Source organism: Solanum dulcamara, chromosome 12 (genome assembly GCF_947179165.1).
Source record: "Solanum dulcamara chromosome 12, daSolDulc1.2, whole genome shotgun sequence".
Lineage (NCBI taxonomy): Eukaryota > Viridiplantae > Streptophyta > Magnoliopsida > Solanales > Solanaceae > Solanum > Solanum dulcamara.
The window spans coordinates 59004215-59023650 of NC_077248.1; the positions used below are offsets into that span (position 1 = coordinate 59004215).

A 19436-nucleotide genomic window follows, 5' to 3' on the forward strand; every position below is an offset into this window, starting at 1 on the left:
TTCTTAATTTTTTTATTTTTAAACTGTTTTAAAATACATTTTTTAAAATCAAGAATTTATCAAAATTAAATTTTTTTATCTCCATTAGATAGAAATATAATTTGTATACGTCAAATATTTTCATATTTTACTTATAAAATTACATAAAATATATAATGCGGCGTAGAGCAGTAGATCCTTTACAATTTATAGGTGACATCCATGTTTTCATGGCCGTGGCAAAATATACAAGAGCCACGAGTTCCAGCATCGTAAGCCACCATACTCTATGCTCGGAAAACATTTAATTAATCAAAATTTAGTCAAATAGAAAAACAATTATCTTAATTTTATAAATTTATAATTTAAAATAATTATTTATAATAAAATGGACCAAAGGAGTAATTTTTGGAAAAACTCTTTAAATTTTGATAATTAAAACGGTACCACATAAATCGATGTTGATAAAATAAGAGAAAATTATGCGGATAAGCAAATATATACTAGTTAATTAGCTAACATAGCTATAGTTTGAATTAATTATGACTCGCGCCAAACATCTAGCTATAATTACAGTTTGAATTTTATATAATTCGTGCGATTATACAGTTGAGTTTTGTATAATTAACGTGATTTATATAAAAATTGTGCGCGAATCGAATTGTATAGCAAAATATACAAACACTACAAATTGTATAGCGAATTATACAAACGTTGTACATGAATTGTACAGTGAAATATACGAATGTTATACAAAAATTGCGAATTATATAAACATATACAAATATTGCGTGAATTATACAAACACTGTTATAACTTTAGCTACGAATTGTAATTAGCAAACTATAGCTACAAAATATAATTAAGATATTTTTGAGTGACGATAGGCATATATATAATTTTCAAAAAAAAAAAAAACATCAAACCTCATAGTATATTTGAGTTAGTAGAAATTAAGGAAAAGAGAGAACATTGTTTTAAAACAAAATAGGAAGAAATGGAAATTCCCCAAGTGGAGGAGACAACTAAACCACCGCCAATAAACCAAGAGCCACCTCTTGCATCCATAGCTACTCCAAACGACGTCGTTACTATTGCACCACCACCACCTCATCATACTACTACTACTACACCACCACCTCAAGAAGCTGTCACACCTCAAGGTAAATTATTTATGTACTACTCCTTTCGTTTCTTTTTAGTTGTCATATGTCATATTACGTTTTTTGAGAATCAATTTAATTAATTTTTATAGTTAAATTAGGTTACATTAATTTAATATTCTAAAATAAAAATTAGATATTCAAAAACAATACAAAAAGTACTATAAATTGCAATTTTTTTATATCAATATAACTAAAAAATACATCTTAAAATATTAGTCAAAATTCATATCATTTAATTCCCCAAAAAAAAACTGTGACAATTGCAAAGGAACGGAAATTAGTACTATAGTAGTACTATGGTTCCTGTTTATAGTATGTAAAAATTATTTACACAGTTAAGTAGTGGTGGAGTCAAGATTTTTCATTAAGGGAATTTAAAATATGAAACAATAGACATACGAAAAAGTATAAGGGGTTCAACATTTACTATATGTATATAAATAATTATTTATCATATATAAACAGTGTAATTTTTTATTGAATGAGGTTCGGATGAACCTCTTGGCCCTATCTGGCTCCGCCCCTACAGTTAAGAGATCATTTAATTTGGTATGGGGATAACATAAACAAAGTTATCTCATGGATTGGGACAACTTATTCTATTACTATGGTATAAATACTAAATATATAAATAATTTTGAAATTAACTAATACCTCTACTTCTAACCAAATATAAGATAAAATAATCTTATATTTTGTGTCGGGACCTCGTACCAAATGACTCCTTAGTCTGTGTATATAAGTTAAAAATTGATAGGAAAAGGATTTTGTATATTTTTAATGTTCGACTTCTTTTTATATTGTTAGTATCAAAAAATAATTTAGACTGTCAGGTTACTTGCTGAAAGCTACCAATTAAATGTAATTATATATTGATGGTAAATATGGTAAGGTTACCTACAAAAGAGGAGGGTAAATCACCTATTATAGTGGGTAAAAATAACAAATACTGTATTATTTACACTGTCAATAACATTATATGTTATTAAGATTCATAGTTTGAACTATTTGATATATACAAATGAAAATATGTTATTTGTTGCTGTGTTCTTTTTTTATGGAATCTCAGAGGGTGAATTTTCAGTTGGTATTTGTTAGACTATATAATATCATAGCTGCTTTTGTTATTATATTGATATCCTGAGTTTCTATGCCATTGTTTAAATATTACGGAAGTGGAGTTAAGATTTGAAGCTTATGAGTTCGGAATTAAGTTATTGGATTCTAAACTAAGTAGTGGCACATATTTAATAAATTTCTTGAGAAAAATACAAGGTTTTCAAACTGAAGTTATTGAATTTGGTTGAACCTGCACATTCTACACTAGCTCCGCTTCAATCTTCATACTGAAACTTAAAAGTTGATGCTGATTTTGAGGAGAAACTCAGATAAAAGAACCTTGTGACTGTAATACGATAGTTTCTAAATATGTAAATTTTATTCTATAAGATTAAGGTATATCAAAGGCTTAATTGAGACCAAAAAATCAGCAAATTTGAAGGTGTACTCCGAATTCCTTCAATTTGTTTGAAATGATAGGAATACTTAGTTGTTTGGTGGGACTCAAGTGTAGTTGTTGTTGGTACAAGTACGAACTAATTTCTTGGCTCATTGTTTCTCAAATTATTGTATAGTTCTTCTCAGAATCCAAAATGACCTTGGTGGAGTTTGTCCTTGTTTATTTTCTAAACATCAACGCGATTTGAATTACTATTAAAAGTAAGCATTGATCTTAGGTAAAAAGAAGGAACAGAGTGCGCGCAGAAAACAAAATAAACATAAAAAGTCACCAATGCGCGTTGCATATATATATATCGAGGGGGGCTTGTTCTCTCTAGAGAGACCCTCTGATAACTGGATGCTCGTCGTGATTTTCTTATATCATAATATGTTGTTGTTGTTGTTGTTTGGCAGACACCGATTTTCCATCAAAGAAGAGTTCAAAAGGATCTCTTGACAGAGGTATGTGTTAGTTATTACATCTATAAACGTTAACAAGTTTTGGCATTGGACGTATGCCTAAAGTGGATCATCAGTTCACTGTTACGCAGTGTTGCATAGCGCGAAATACTCCCAACCATATATCAGATGTTAACAATAGGTAATTTATTTCTTATTTTTCTTCAGATATTGCTCTTTCACAGCTTGAAAATGAGAAAAGGTCATCCTTCATCAAGGCATGGGAAGAAAGCAAAAAAAGCAAAGTGGACAACAAGTAGGATTTCTAACTTTCTATGTTCTATTCACTCATTGCACAATTGGCCTATTTTCTGTAGATATAATACGTAAGGTATTCTTTGCAGACTGCAAAACTTGTTCCACCTTAGTGCATCTTTACATTTCTTTTTGATAATTTAACTATGCTCATCTTCTCAAAGACGTAAATTCTTTTAATTTGCCCGCATCTCTTTAAGTTGAGATGTTAATATTTCCATTTAGATATATCATGCATAATGTGAACAACCAACACGTCATTGTTTTTATTATTGAATAGGGCACAAAAGAAGCTATCTGCAGTTGCAACATGGGAGAAAACTCAGAGAGCAAAGCTTGAAGCTAAACTGAAGAAACATGAGGTAACCATGCTTGGAGTCTGAGTATACGTGCATCTTCAATGAATTTGAAATGCATATCCTTCAAGAAAGAAATGATGTATATATAGTAGACGTTGAAACCCCTTTGGCTACTTCGTTTGTTTACTTTTCATATTTTGAATCTTGTTAGTGAAAATTCTGGTTTCACCATTGAGTCCAAGTGGTCAAGTTTAGGCTAGGAATCAAAATACTTTTGAACATTTTCTCCTTCTGATAAATATTTGACCGTGTTGATCTCCCGTGTATGTTGATAATAAGTTGGTGGAAATCGCAGGATCAGCTAGAGCATAAGAAAGCAGAATATGCAGAGAAGATAAAAAATGAACTAGCATTAATTCATAAGGAGGCAGATGAGAAGAGAGCTGTGGTTGAAGCGAGACGAGGGAAAGAACTTCTGAAAGCAGAGGAGATGGCAGCCAAGTACCGCGCTAGGGGGCAATCCCCTAAGAAGCAGCTTCTTGGATGCTGTGGATGTTAATGATGTTATGAACTATGTGAAAATTTAAATTTCATGCTGCTGCTTTTGAGTGTGTGTTCTATAATAAGTGTGCAATATGGTTTTCTCTGCTTTCTACTCTGTATTTTAAAAATACTCATGTTGAATAAAGTATCTAGAGTTGTTTAATGCAACATCCCAACCGGTGCCACAATCCGTTCGACGTACAACAAATTGTTGAACTACTTCAACAAATATGCGAGTGAGATATCCAGTGTTTGATGTTCTTTGGATGCAATTTGATCTCTCTACGGTCAAATCTCAATTTGTGAAGCTCCTGCTAGGGTCCAGGGAAAGGTCTATTGTACGCAGTTTTATCCTACATTTCCATAAGAGGTGATTTCCACAACTCGAATCCGTAACTTTCTAGTCACATGGCATTAACTTAATTTTTCTCGTTAGGCTAAGGCTTCCCTTCTAATTCTAATGCAACATCAACTAAGAAGAGAAATTTGTGTTTTTAGCAATTCAATATGAACCAGCAAAATACGCTCACCATATGGAGAGACTTGTACAAACAATCAGGCCAAGAGACCTAGATTTCTAAACATTGCAAGATGTATTCAGCAGCACCAGAACATGTTGTAGCTTTTACTGCAGCTGAAGGTACTAAAAACAATCCGCAGAAAGACGTAAAAGCCGAGGCATGATAGTAACTAAAAGAAAGCAAAATTCATGTTCAAGCATTTTTCACTCAAAAAGGCAGGGTGCACATGTTGTAGGTATCACCGCGTCCTAAAAAGCTCATGAGTCATGTCATTGTTATTACTAGGGAAAACATCCAAAAGAAGTTGCAGTGCTGATTCAGAATCTTCCTCCAAATCGTCCGAGCTAGTATGTGGTTGGCAATTCTTCCACTCTGAATCTACATTTTGGTTGCTCCCTTCAGCTGAGGAATTGGTAACACTGATGTCTATTTCAGTTGGGATGCCTGAAATTGATCCGTGTTTTGCAGATGAGTGTTGAGAAAATTACGCTGAATTTTCTGTAACGTCAGATTTGTGGATGTGAAAAATGTGGAATATTTGCACACACAAATTGATGACGGAGCTCGGCCAATAATGCCTATGTCTCCAGACTGCTGCATATCTTTTATAAAGAGGGAATATACTCAGTGTTTACAAAACACTCAATACTCACAAACTCTCACAACTGCACTCTCAACTTCTCTCTCAATTTTTTGTGTGTTGATAAAACTGATGAAGGAGAGGTATTTATCCTGAAGTTTTAGCTACTACACACCATAAATTGATCCGTGATATATGCTTGCTATTTTTGACTCCATGTTGGGCACCGAACATTTGCTGCGATTCTTTTCTAATTTTCTTGGCCACTTTTGAATTTCCCTCACATTTGGTTGGTTGCCCCTTTTGTTGACAATTTGCAGCCAACCATTGTTGGCATCCCATTTTTTCAACAATCTCCCACTTGAAGACTGATTTCAATCTGTCTTCACACCTTGATCAATGCAGCAGTCTTCCTTGGGCTGTTATTCTAGCAGGCCAACTGAAGTTGAACACAACTTCAGTTTCTCAATGGTCACCACCTTTGTTAGCATATCTGCTGCTGAGTTCTTACTTCCTATAATCTTTTTCAATGTTAACTCTTCATCCTCAAGCAGAGATCTGATGAAGTGGTAACGTATATCAATGTGCTTAGTTCTAGAGTGAAGTGCTGAATTCTTTGCCAGATGTATTGCACTCTGACTATCACTGTGCAAAACACTCTTTTCTTGAATGAATCCCAGCTCTGTTAACAGTCCTTGAAGCCAAATTAACTCTTTACTGGCTTCTGTTACTACTATATACTCAGCCTCTGTAGTGGATAAAACAACCATCTTCTGATTCCACGACATCCAACTCGGCTGTAGTACCAACAATAAAAATATAACCGGTGGTACTTCTTCGGTGATCAATTTCACCTCCGAAGTCTGCATCTACGTAGCCTTGTACTTTTAAGTCTCCTATTCCAAAGTACAAACACTTCTTTGTTGTTCCTTGTAGATACCTTAAAATCCATTTGACTGCTCCCCAATGAGCTTTTCCTGGATTTTCCATAAACCTGCTCACAACTCCCACTGCATGGCCAATGTCTGGCCTAGTACAGACCATTGCGTACATCAAACTTCCAATGGCTGAAGCATACGGAATCTTAGCCATAAATTTTCTTTCTTCCTCTATCTGAGGGGACTGGTCCTTGGATAAGCGAAAATGACTGGCCAAAGGTATGCTAACCGGTTTGGCCTTGTCCATGTTGAATCTTTGTAAAACACGTTTGATGTATTCTGCCTGAGATAGCTGCAAAATTCCTCTTTGCTTATCTCTTATGATTTGCATTCCAAGAATCTTTTTTGCTGGACCCAAGTCCTTCATGTCAAATTATTTTGACAGTTGCTTCTTTAGATTTTTAATCTCGTTCATATCTGAGCCTGCTACTAACATTTCATCGACATAAAGTAGTAAGATGATATAACTGGACTTATATCTCTTGAAGAAACAACAGTGGTAGTAATTATACTTTTGGAAACCTTCCTTGTGCATGAAGCTATCAAACTTTTCATACCACTGTCTTGGAGCTTGTTTCAAGCTGTACAAGCTCTTCTTTAATCTGCATACTAGATTCTTTTTTCTTTCTTCTGAGAAACCTTCAGGTCGATGCATATAGATCTCCTCATCAAAGTCTCCATGAAGGAATGCAATCTTCACATCCAATTGCTTGAGGTAGAGCTCTTCGCTGGCCACAATACTTAAGATGGACCAGATAATATTGAGTTTCACAACTGGAGCAAAGATTTCAGTTAGGGTGGGCATACGATTATTCGGTTTGGTTTCGGTTTTTTTATTTCGGTTTTTTCGATTTTTGATTTATGTAATTGTTGTACCGAATACCAAACCAAACTAATTTGGTTCGGTTCGATTTATTTAATTCGGTTTTTGTGTTATGTGCCCTTATTACTGGACGTTGTGAAAACCTTACTCCGTAAACAAAGAAAAATCCCCCTCCTTTCTCTAAATCAATCAAAACATTAGATAGCAATATCAAATTTTGGTTTAGCAGAACATTGTAGTCCTTCATTTACATATCAAAGTAGACTACTTCATAGCATCTTAGAAGAAGCAATTGATACCATAAGAAGATTCAAATGTGAGTTCATAAATAATTGACCTGAGGAGAGCTGGAGCAGATAAAGGGACAAGCTGGAGGCCTAGAGCTGCTGACTGGTCGAGTTCGACCGTCGATGGTCGTTTGGTCGATGGTCGTCACTCGTCTCTCGTCTCACGTCTGATCGAGTTCGACCATTGCTGGTTGCTGGAGTGGTCGCTGGTCGCTGGAGTGACCGCTGGTCGAAAGACGATGAAGGCTAAGGAGAAGGACAGAAGGTGCGAGTCTGAGAAATCTTGATGAAGGCTAAGGAGACAATATTAAAAGTGAATTGAAAATTGAAAACCTAAGCTAAGGGTATAAAAGGAAAATAGGAAATAATTATAAAAAGTATTTAATAATTAAATATCTAATATAGTATGTATTAATTTTGTTGAACCGAAATATCGAAATACCAAAATACAACAAACTGTGTTACCGAAAATCGAACCAAAAAATCGAATTTATAAAAAACATGGACCGAAAACCGAAAAATCGAAAAATTTTGGTTCGGTCCAGTCTGTTTTTCGGTATTTATGCCCACCCCTAATTTCAGTGTAGTCAACACCTTCCTTTTGCTGAAATCCTTTGAGAACTAGTTGAGCTTTGTATCTCTTGGAGCCATCATGGTCCTCCTTCTTCATCAGATACACCCATTTGTTGTGAAGTGCCTTCTTTTCCATAGGTAACTCAGCTAGTTCCCATATCTGGTTGGAGGTTAAAGACTTCATCTATTCTTTCATAGCAAACTCCCACTTGTTGGCATCTATGGTCTGACATGCTTCTTCATAATCTTCAGGCTCCCCTCCATCAGTCAATAACATGTAGTACATGCATCTCTTGTTAGGCATATTAGGCAGAGAAGACCTTCTCAATACAGGAGTTGGATTAGAAGTTTCTGATGTGTCAGATTATTGCTCACTATTTTCTTCAATTGAATTCCCTGACTGATGATTCGCAGCTATAGGACTTTCTGGGATATCGTCAACTTCTGCATATGATGGTTCAATCTGTTCTGAATTATTGGTGCTTGTGTTATGCTTATCTTTACACATCACTCTTTCATTGAAGATTACATCTCTGTTGTGGATCATCTTTCTGTTTTCATCATCCTGTAGGCGGTAGCCAAACTCATCCTCACCATAACCAATGAAAACCAATGAAAGTGAACTTCTTTGATTTAGGATCAACCTTACTCTTGATTTCATCACTAATGTGCACGTATGCTACGCAACCAAAAACTCTTAAGATATTAGAGTTTTACCTCTTTTCCGCTCCATACCTCTTGTGGTTTTTTTTTGCTCTAATGGTACTGATGGACCTCGGTTCATCAAGTAAGTTGTTGTGTTGACTGCTTCTACCCAGAAATGCTATGGTAAGCCAGAATGCACACGCAAACTTCTGGCTCTTTCAGTCAATGTTCGATTCATACGATCAGCTACACCATTGTGTTGAGGCATACTAGGCATGGTCCTCTCCATTCTGATCCCGTGCTCATAGCAAAACTTTTTGAATCTAGTGTTTTCATATTCACCACCATTATCGGTTCTGAGCTTTTTAATCTTCAATCCAATCTCATTTGCAACCATAGCTTTCCATATCTTAAAAGCCTCAAATACTTCAAACTTATATTTCAGAAAGTACACCCATACTTTTCTGGAGTGATCACCAATAAAGGTCACAAAGTATTGCTTTCCACTGATAGATGGGACAGTTGTTGGACCCCAAACATTAGAGTGAACATGCTCAAGTCTTTCCTTCTTTGGGTTTCTTCCACTTGTCTGAAAGCTAACTCGTTTCTGCTTTCCAAGTATACATTCTTCACACACGTCAACTTCTATTGACTGAAGACTTGCTAACTTGCCGTTTGAGTGCATGATTTTCATCCCTTTCTCACTCATATGTCCTAGTCTCTAATGCCATAGATTGGGATTTTCATTTGTTGCAGCTACAATCAGATGACATACTCCTGTTGTCTTGTATAGAGTACCACTCTTTTTGCCACGAGCAATTACCATTGCACCCTTTGAAATCTTCCAACATCACCGTGGAAGACTGTTGTGTATCCTTCACTGGCTAACTGGCTTACTGAGATTAAGTTCTTTGTCAGGTCGGGAATACCTTTGACATTGTTTAACTTCCATACAGTCCTGTTCACCTTACTTTCACTTCACCTCTGCCTACAATCTCGCATGATTGGTTGTTACCAAGGTAAACTTTTCCAAGTTTTCTGGGAACATAATTCTCAAAGAATTCCTTTTGGGAAGTGGCACAAAAAGATGCTCCAAAGTCTAACACCCAAGACTCCTTATTTCTCTCTAAGGAACATATCAACGCATCATCTCCTCTAGAGGTGGAAGCAAAATTTGCCTCGTCGTTAGTCCCATGAGTCTTTCGTGTACCTCTGCACTGATTTGTGTAATGCTCGATCTTTCCACAATTCCAACATTCGATCTGCTTCGATTTGTTAGAACCATGATGACTTATGGATTTGGACCTTTTGTCTTTCGATTTACCTCATCCATTTGCTCAATTGAAGTTTCTTTCTCTGGACTCTGTATGCAATACTGAAGAGGTTGATACTTCTCCTGACTCTCTTTTTCAAATCTCTTCATTGAGAATCAGATCACTAACATCATTAAATTTTAACTTAGTATCTCCCGTCGAACTACTCACAGTTGTGATAGTAGTGTTCCAACTTTTTGGTAAAGAGGACAAAAGTGCCAGTGCTACCTGATCATCAAATTCAATCTCAACTAAACTCAATTGTGTTAGTTCATTTATATGTTGTGCTGCTGTTTCGCCTTCTGTCATTCAAAGGTTGAATAACCGTTTCATCAAATAAACTTTATTTGAAGAAGATGAATTTTCATACATATTGGAAAGAGCCTTCATAAGTTCCGCCATGGTCTTTTCCTTTGCAATGTTGAAAGCAACATTATGGGATAATGTTAATCGGATGATTCCAAGGGCTTTTCTGTCAAGAAGAACCCATTCACCGCCTTCTATTTCATTTGACTTTTTTCCTGTGAGAGGTTGATGCATATTTTCTGATGCAAATAATCTTCTCTCTGCATCTTCCAAATGCCAAAGTCCGTACCATCGAATTTTTCAATTTTCGTCTTTCCTTCATCTGCAGCCATTACTCCCACTTAAATCTGACCTCTCCTCAGGATCGTTTCTGATAATTTCTGTAAACCACTGGCTCTCTTATACCAGTTGTTGAGAAAATTATGCTGAATTTTTTGTAACGTCAAATTTGTTGATGTGAAAATGTAGAATATTTGCACACACAAATTGATAACGGAGTTTGGCCAATAATGCCTACATCTCCAGACTGCTGCAGATCTTTTCTAAAGAGGAAATACACTCAATGTTTACAAAATACTCAATACTCACAAACTCTCACAATTGCACTCTCTAACTTCTCTCTCAATTTTTTTTGTGTGTTGATAAAACTGATGAAGGAGATGCATTTATACTGAAACTTTAGCTACTGCACACCATAAATTGATTGTATGCTTGCTATTTTTGACTTCATATTGGGCACCGAACATTTGCTTCCATTCTTTCCTAATTTTGTTGGCCATTTTTTAATTTCTCTCACATTTGGTTTGTTGCTCCTTTTGTTGACAATTTGCAGCCAACCATTATTGACAGCCCATTTTTTCAACAATAAGGACATTTGAAAGGCTGGACTTTGACATGCAGTCTTGTCTACTTTCTTCAACTTCTTGAATGCTTCTCCTGTTTTTGAATTCCATATGCGCAAAAAGTAATCACTTACAGACCTTCCTACTAATGATGGAATCATGCAATGTGATTCCTTAGAAAGAAGAGAGTCAGTTTGGAGCCTAACACTCTCTCATTGTGCCATGTGATGGGCTGAAGATGATGCAAGCGGTTCCTGCACCAGCGTCATAGACTCATAGGTGCAAGTGATGGTTCATGAGTGTGGGGATCTATACCCATGGAAAAAGGAGCTTCTTCATGTGAGTATTCGATAAGTTCTTGATTTCATTGTCCATCCTTCCAAGAAGTTCAAACGTGATTGCAGCCCATCTGGATAGACTCAGTACATGAATATTTGAAAGTATTAGAAGTAACAAATGTTGTTGTAGATATTATAAAAACTAAGCTAACTAGTTTCAGTAAGACCAAGCATAAAATGGATGTTATGATAAAAATAAATTGAATTCTAGATTATAATAGCCTATATTACCATATTTTACATAATACAACAACAGTGACAGAACCAAGATTTTCACTAAGGGAATAAAAATATAAACAACTATACATATGAAAAAACCAAAGAGGGTTCAATATCTACTATATATACACATAAAAATAATTTTAACCAGGTATAAATGATGTAATTTTCTGCTAAAGTGGATTCGAATGAACCTCTTGACCTTACCTGGCTCCTCCCCTAACAACAACAAGCGTTGTATATGCAGAGAAAGAATATAGTAAGAAACGAAGGCAGATGCAACACCACTCAAATGAGTGTATGTGACAAAAATTTTAGTAAATCAAATTGAGCTAAGCCAAGATGAAAAATCATCTCGAGAGACACGAAAGATATGTGATACTTACATCTGTTGAGGATATTTAACAGAGTAGCTGTAACTAATCAAGTAATTAGTTAGATGGTTAGAGAGTTAGTTAGAATAATATTCTTGGTAGTTAGTATGGTGGATGACAGCTGTCATTCTAGCTTAATATCTTGTATATATATTCAGTTCACTATGTACATGATTCAATACGGATGAATGGAATAGTTTCCTCTTCCTCTCTATTGCTCTTTACAGCTCCCATCAATGGAGCTTTCTCATCATGGTATTAGAGCACAGGGAACTCACCTGTGTTAGTAGAGATTGAAATCAATATCCTTTAGGTGCTGATTGAGTTGTTGATTTCTCAAATTATTGGTTTTGTCTGCAAAATTGAAGGTCGAAGTCAAATTTAATCATGGCAATTCCTGAAGAAGACACTGAAACCACTGGAGTTCATCTCCCTAGCATGAATCCCAATCAAATAGAGTGCGTAGATCATAATCACCCTCTATTCATTTATCCATCTAACACTCAAGGTTCAATTCTCATCTCCATTCAACTTCTAGGTTCTGAAAACTATTCACTATGGAGTAAATCTTTGAAACTATTTTTACTTGGAAAAAATAAGCTAGGCTTTCTATTAAGTACTTGTCAAAAGGATATCTATCCACCATCTATGCATGATCTATGGGAGAGATGTAATGCCATAGTTCTAGGTTAGATCATGAACACAGTGTCCAAAGGTCTAGTTAGTACTATTATCTATGGATCTAATGCTCACACAGTTTGGGAAGACCTGCGTGAAAGGTTTGATAAGGTCAATGCATCTAGAGTATTTATCTTCATAAGGAGATTGTTACTTTGGCTCAAGGCACTGCGTCTGTTTCTAATTACTTCTCTCGATTGAGAGAGCTCTAGGATGAGTTTGAAACTCCGATGTCTCCTCTCTCGTATGCTAGCCCTAAATCCAAGTAATATACAGAACACTTTCAATTTTAGAGGTTATGGCAGTTTCTGATGGGTTTAAATAAGTCATATGCTCATACTAAGAGTCAAGTTTTAATAACTATTCCAGTTCCAAATGTTAACCAAGTGTATTCTATGATAATTAATGTTGAGAGTTAAAGAATGAATGGAGCCAGCAACAGCTCCTCCTTCATAGAAGCACACTCAGAAACTGCTCTTATGAGCAATAGAAGGTCTCACAGTTATCATACTGGAAATAGCACTGGTGCAGAAGTATTACCTTAGGTACTGGAGGAAGTAATGGTTACAATCCTGGTAATAGTCATGTTGGTGGATATTACTCTCAAGTTGGTAGTAGCAGTGGATATAGATAGAGAAACTCTAGTGATGGCAGAAATGCCCATGGATATGGAAAGTCTCATGTTTTCTATAAGTATTGTCATTACAAGGGACATACTAAAGAGACTTGCTACAAGCTCTATGGCTACCCTAAAAAGAAAGGAGGAACAACTAATTCTCATGCTAACATAGCTGCTACTGGTGGAAATCAGCCAAATGATGCTAGAGCTTATGATTCTTCTGTAAGTCCTAATGTTAGGCCCTATGTCCCATCAACTAACATTCCTGCAGTAGGTACACAGGGATTTTTCATACTTGAGCAGTACAATCAGCTACTTCAGATGCTAAATAAAGTCAAAGAAGTGGACATTATGGCTAATGTGGCTACTCCAAGTACAACAAGTATTATTACTGCATGCATGTCTGATGTAGTCAATTCCAATTAGATTGTTGATACATTATTTCTAATCATATGGTTCACACTTTAAGTCTATTGAATCAGTATAAAAACCTTGGAAATGAGAAAGATATAAAAGTAAACTTGCCTACAGGAAGTTAGGTCCCTATTAGTCATGTTGATGAATCACTGGTTCTCAAGAACAAAATAGTGAAAGATGTGTTCTTTATACCAAACTTCAAGTACAACCTTTTGTCTGTCTCTCAATTGACCAAACAACTTAGGTGTGTTGTGTTATTCTTCCCTGATTTTTGCATATTTCAAGATCTCTTCAATGGGAAGGTCTTGGAGATTGGTAGAAAGGATCAAGGGCTATATCTGCTAAAGACAGAACTTAGAGAAAATCTACAAAGAGCACAGAAGGACTTGTTGCCAGCAGCTCAAGTGATACTATTGGTCCTACTTGCTTTACTTAATGCAAGCTCTTTAACTAGCTTATGGCACAAGAGACTTGGACATGCTCCTGTTAAAGTTCTAAGTCAAATAGATTGTCTACACAATATGCATGTAAAGGATCATAATTGTCATGTATGTCCTATTGCTAAACAAATAAGCTTGGCATTTCTTATTAGTGTTTCTACTTCTACTTCTATTTTTGATATTGTGCATGGTGATGTATAGGGTCCTTATAGGGTTCCTAATTATGATGGAAAGAGGTACTTTCTAACCTTGGTAGATGATAAGTCCAGATATACTTGGATTTTCTTAATGCACACAAAATCTGATTCCTTTACTGTCTTGAGGGACTTTATTTGTATGGTGAAGACACGGTATGGAATAAGTGTAAAGTGTTTCAGAACTGACAATGGCACTGAATTCGTTAACTCTCAAGTGGATAGTTTGTTAAAAGACTATGAAATTCTACATCAAAGATCTTGTGTATATTCCCCTCAATAGAATGGGGTTGTTGAGAGAAGACATAGACCAATCCTTGATATGGCTCGAGCCCTGAGATTTAAAGCTTGTATGCATTTACAATTTTGGGGTTTTTGTATCTCTTCTTTAGTGTATATCATGAATAGTCTCCCTATCAGGTTGTTGAAAGATGGGTCTTTTTTAAAAAAACTATTTGGTAAACCCCCTTCACTTCAATATCTCAGAGTTTTTGGGTCTCTTTGTTATGCTACTGACCCAAGGAAACTTGACAAGTTTGCACTTAGAGTTGTTCCTGTTGTGCACTTAGGATATTCCTTATTTTAGAAAGGGTATGTCCTGCATGATTTAGATTCGAAAACCTTCGTTGTGAGTAGAGACACTGTGTTTAAGGAAGATGTCTTTCCTTTCAAGAGTTTACAATCCTTTCTTGATCTCTTGTTTCCAGTTCTTACTCTAACTGAAGATTCCCTTGTTTCCAGTGATCTCTCTACTTCAATTAGTACTCTTTTATCTGTCTCAGCTTCCTCTGACACTACAACTATTATCCCATCTCCTGACCCTGTTCTACCTAATGAACCTGGTTCTAGTAATGAGTCCTCCACTTGTGTTATTCCTCCTAGAAGATCTACTAGATCTACTAGATCTTCTAAACCTCCTATGTGGTTAGATGACTATGTTACTCCTAGTGCCAAAGTTGCTTGCCTTTACCCCAATCCAAATATGTTTCCTATTCCAGGCTCCCCATGCTACAGAGCATCTCCTGCTGCTTATTTTGCTATTACTGAACCTCACTCTTACAAGGAAGCTTGTCAAGATCCTCTTTGGGTGAATGCCATAAAATCTAAAATTGTTACTCTTGAGGACAATTGCTCCTGGACCATTGTTCCTTTGCCTGCGAACAAGGATCCTATTGGCTACAAGTGGGTATTCAAGGTGAAGTATAAAGCCTCTGGAGAAGTTGAAAGATACAAAGCCAGGTTAGTAGCCAAAGGATATAGTCAATAAGAAGGTCTATACTACACTGAGACCTTCTCTCCAGTTGCCAAGATGGTCACTGTGAGATTAGTAGTAGCCTTGGCTACTTCTTGTGGTTTGTTTCTGTTCCATATGAATGTTCATAATCTTTCTTTAGGGTGATCTTTTTTAGGAAGTCTATATGTAGATACCTGAGAGTTTTGCAAACTAGGGGGAAAATCACATGGTTTGAAAACATCATAAGTCCTTGTATGGACTAAAACAAGCACCAAGACAGTGGAACTTGAAGCTCACTGAGGCACTGACTAATATGGGGTTTCTACGGTCTCACTATGATTATTCATTATTTACAAAGAGAATAAGAAGCAAGTTACTTATCATCCTAGTTTATGTTGATGACCTTTTGATCACTAGAAGTAATCTGAAGCTTATACAGCAAGTCAGAAAGGATTAGCAAGACATGTTCAAAATGAAGGACCTTATAAAGTTGAAGTACTTTCTTGAAATAGAATTCTCTAGAACTGCTGATGGTATTCTCATAATCAAAGAAAGTATTCACTTGAACTTGTGTCTAAATTGGGGCTAGCAGGATGCAAGCCTGCATCTACTCCTTTGGAGTTCAATCACAAGCTAACATCCATTGTGTTTGATGAATGCACAAGAAAAGATCCAAATTCTAAAGACAAACCACTTAATGATTATGCAAGATACCAAAGATTGATTAGGAGACTGTTATATCTAACTATGACTAGGCCTGATATAGTCTTTGTAGTTCAAGTACTCAGTCAATATATGCATTCACCAAAACGGTCTCGTATGGAAGCAGCACTTAGAGTGGTAAGGTATATCAAAGGAAGAGCTGGTCTTAGTCTGTTCATGCCAAGCAAAATATGTTCTGAACTAGTGGCATACTGAGATTTTGATTGGGAAGCTTATGTGGAGACTAGAAGATCAGTTACTGGTTATATAGTAAAATTTGGGAATGTTGTCTTGTCTTGGAAATCAAAGAAACAAAGTACTACAGTATCAAAGAGTTCTGCAGAAGTAGAGTTCAGAAGTATGGCTACTACAGTAGCTGAAATAGTTTGGCTGAAAGGATTGTTCAAAGAGTTAGGAATAGAAGTAAGGATGCCTGTAAAATTGTCTTGTGATTGCAAAGCTGCTATTCAGATAGCAGCACACCAATCTTCCATGAGAGAACCAAACACTTTGATATTGATTGTCACTTTGTAAGAGAGAAAATCATGGAAGGGATTATTCAAACACAACATATAAGGACTAAAGAACAAGCAGCAGACTTACTGACGAGTTGTGTAAACCTCAACATGAGGCACTTGTTAATAATATTGGAATGAAAAATATCTTTTTCAATTCTCAGCTTGAGGGGGAGTGTTGAGGATATTTAACAGAGTAGTTGTAACTAATCAAGTAATTATTTAGATGGTTAGAGAGTTAGTTGGCATAATATTCTTGGTAGTTAGTATAGTGGATGACAGCTGTCATTCTAGCTTAATATCTTGTATATATATTCAGCTCACTATGTATAGGATTCAATACGAATGAATGGAATAGTTTTCTTTTCCTCTCAAATTCCTCTCCTCCTCTCTACTGCTCTTTACATATCCCATTAATGAAGCTTTCTCATCAGCATCCATATATTATTCAACCCTCAGTTGCATATATCGATCACCAAAAAGAAACAGAATATGTGAAGTCGCCTTTTGCCTCCTGATTTAAACTTGATGGATTCAACACCTATGATTCGGTTCTTAGCACTGAACTTATTGTACTTCTAAACTCAAATTTATATAAATAAACCACAAATACATTCATCAATCAATATGGGACTGTAACTTATTCTAACACTAAAGGGTAATTGGTAGCTGGCTAGACTTATGTAGGCATTAGTAATATATGAATTAGTTATGAGAACATTTTGTAGTCCGTATGTACCAATTTATATGACTTACTTTGATTTTTAATTAGTCCCAAAAAAAGACATATTTCTATGTTTAGTAATTATTTAATTTTAAAATACTCATTTTATCTTTAATGAAATAATTTATATCCACACAAATATTAATGACTTATTTTAGACCATAAGTTTTCAAAATCTTTATTATTTTCTTAAACTACGTGTCAAGTCAAACTACATCACATAAATTGAGACAAATGGAGTATTATTTTATGCAAAGATTAGTTATGCAGAGTTTAGATATTCATGTGTTACTAATTTATGTATTAGTTATTTCATCTTATATTCTATATAAAATTATACATAGATTTCTTCATAATTTATACATATATTAGTTATGCAGGTTTCTAAATTATAAATCAAATATCGTATTAATATTATACATAATCCTAACCAACTATCAAACATGATATTACTTATACAAAGTTTGTTGGAAAAATGCAGACTAACACAAAAATATATATGATCAAAATAGTAGAAATAAAATGGAAAAAGAATGATACCAAGAATTTAACGTGGGAACTCTTTTAAATAAGGGAAAAAACCACGGGCCAAGAGGGGCAACTGATATCAATATAATAAGGAATTTTACACTTGGTAATTACGAGTATAATACTCAAAGTGACCACAACACACTCAAAAGGAATAACACTCTTTTAATTTTTCACCTTACTAAAAATATCGATCACACTCTATTTTTCTTCACAGACTATTTTCTTATAATCTATGATGTACTTCACTTTGCTTTCTAATATTTTTTCTCTCTATCTTGGTGTGTTCTTACAAATGAGCAATGAGCAAGAGTGCTCTATTTATAGAAAAATATTATCCTTATGATGTCATTGGTGACATCATGAAGAACCAGATAATTCAAACTTTGGTAGGTTTATTGGTGATATTTGGTTTGAAAAAATGAAGATATTGGACCTCTACAAATCTCCCCCTCCAGTGCCATGCACCAGAAGGAGGTATCTTCGTCTTATCAGATAGATCTCATTCCAATAAGTTTTTGCGCAATTCGAACTTGTCTCTTATTACCACTTTGGTCAACATATCTGTAGGATTCTCATTTATAGAGATCTTTTCAACCAGCTTAGATTCGTCTTTTATCTTTTCTCGAATTCAGTGATATCTCACGTCTATATGTTTCTTTCTTGCATGGTACATGAAATTCTTGCTCAAGTTTATTGCACTTTCACTATCACAATACACGACATACTCTTTTTGATGCAAGCCAAGCTCCTGAAGAAATTACTTGAGCCATATCATCTCTTTGCCAGCTTCGGTAGCCGCAATATACTCAGCTTCAATTGTAGACAGTGCAACATACTTTTACAACTTTGACTGCCATGATATAGCTCTCCCTAAAAAAGTAAACAAATATCTAGTAGTGGATTTTCTGTTATCAAGGTCACCTATCATATCAGCATATGTATTGACCTTCAAGATTGGATTTGATCCTCCAAAATACAAGCATTTATTTGAGCTTCCTCTCAGATACCTGATTATCCACTTTACAGCTTCTCAATGTTGTTTTCCTGGATTGTCAAGAAACTTGCTGACAACACCAACTGCATGAGAAATATCAGGTCTAGTGCATATAATTACATATATTAAACTTCTGATGACGAAGGAATATGTAGCTTTGTACATGCTCTCCCTTTTCTCCCGAGCTGTAGGACACATCTTCTTGTTCAACCACATATGACCAACAAGAAGTGTGCTAACAGGCTTAGTATTCTTTATGTTGAAGCGTTCCAGTACACGTTCAATGTACTTCTCTTGTAACAGATAAATCTTTCTTTCATCTCTAAGATGACTAATCCTCATGTTCAAAATTTGCTTGGCATGACCCATGTCTTTCATAGCAAAAGACTTACACAACTCTTTCTTCAACTCGTCAATCTTGGAAATAT

The 19436-nt window shown here is 35.4% G+C and overlaps 1 protein-coding gene across 1 annotated transcript; it reads left to right on the forward strand.

Annotated features, from left to right (window-relative positions):
- Positions 1–976: 976 nt before the first annotated feature.
- LOC129875797 (remorin-like) lies at positions 977–4274 on the forward strand. Its single transcript, XM_055951034.1, has 5 exons — positions 977–1142; positions 3060–3107; positions 3273–3360; positions 3640–3721; positions 4014–4274. Exons 1-5 carry the CDS (start codon positions 977–979, stop codon positions 4215–4217), a joined length of 588 nt encoding a protein of 195 aa, XP_055807009.1. The 3' UTR covers positions 4218–4274.
- The last annotated feature ends 15162 nt before the right edge of the window (positions 4275–19436 follow it).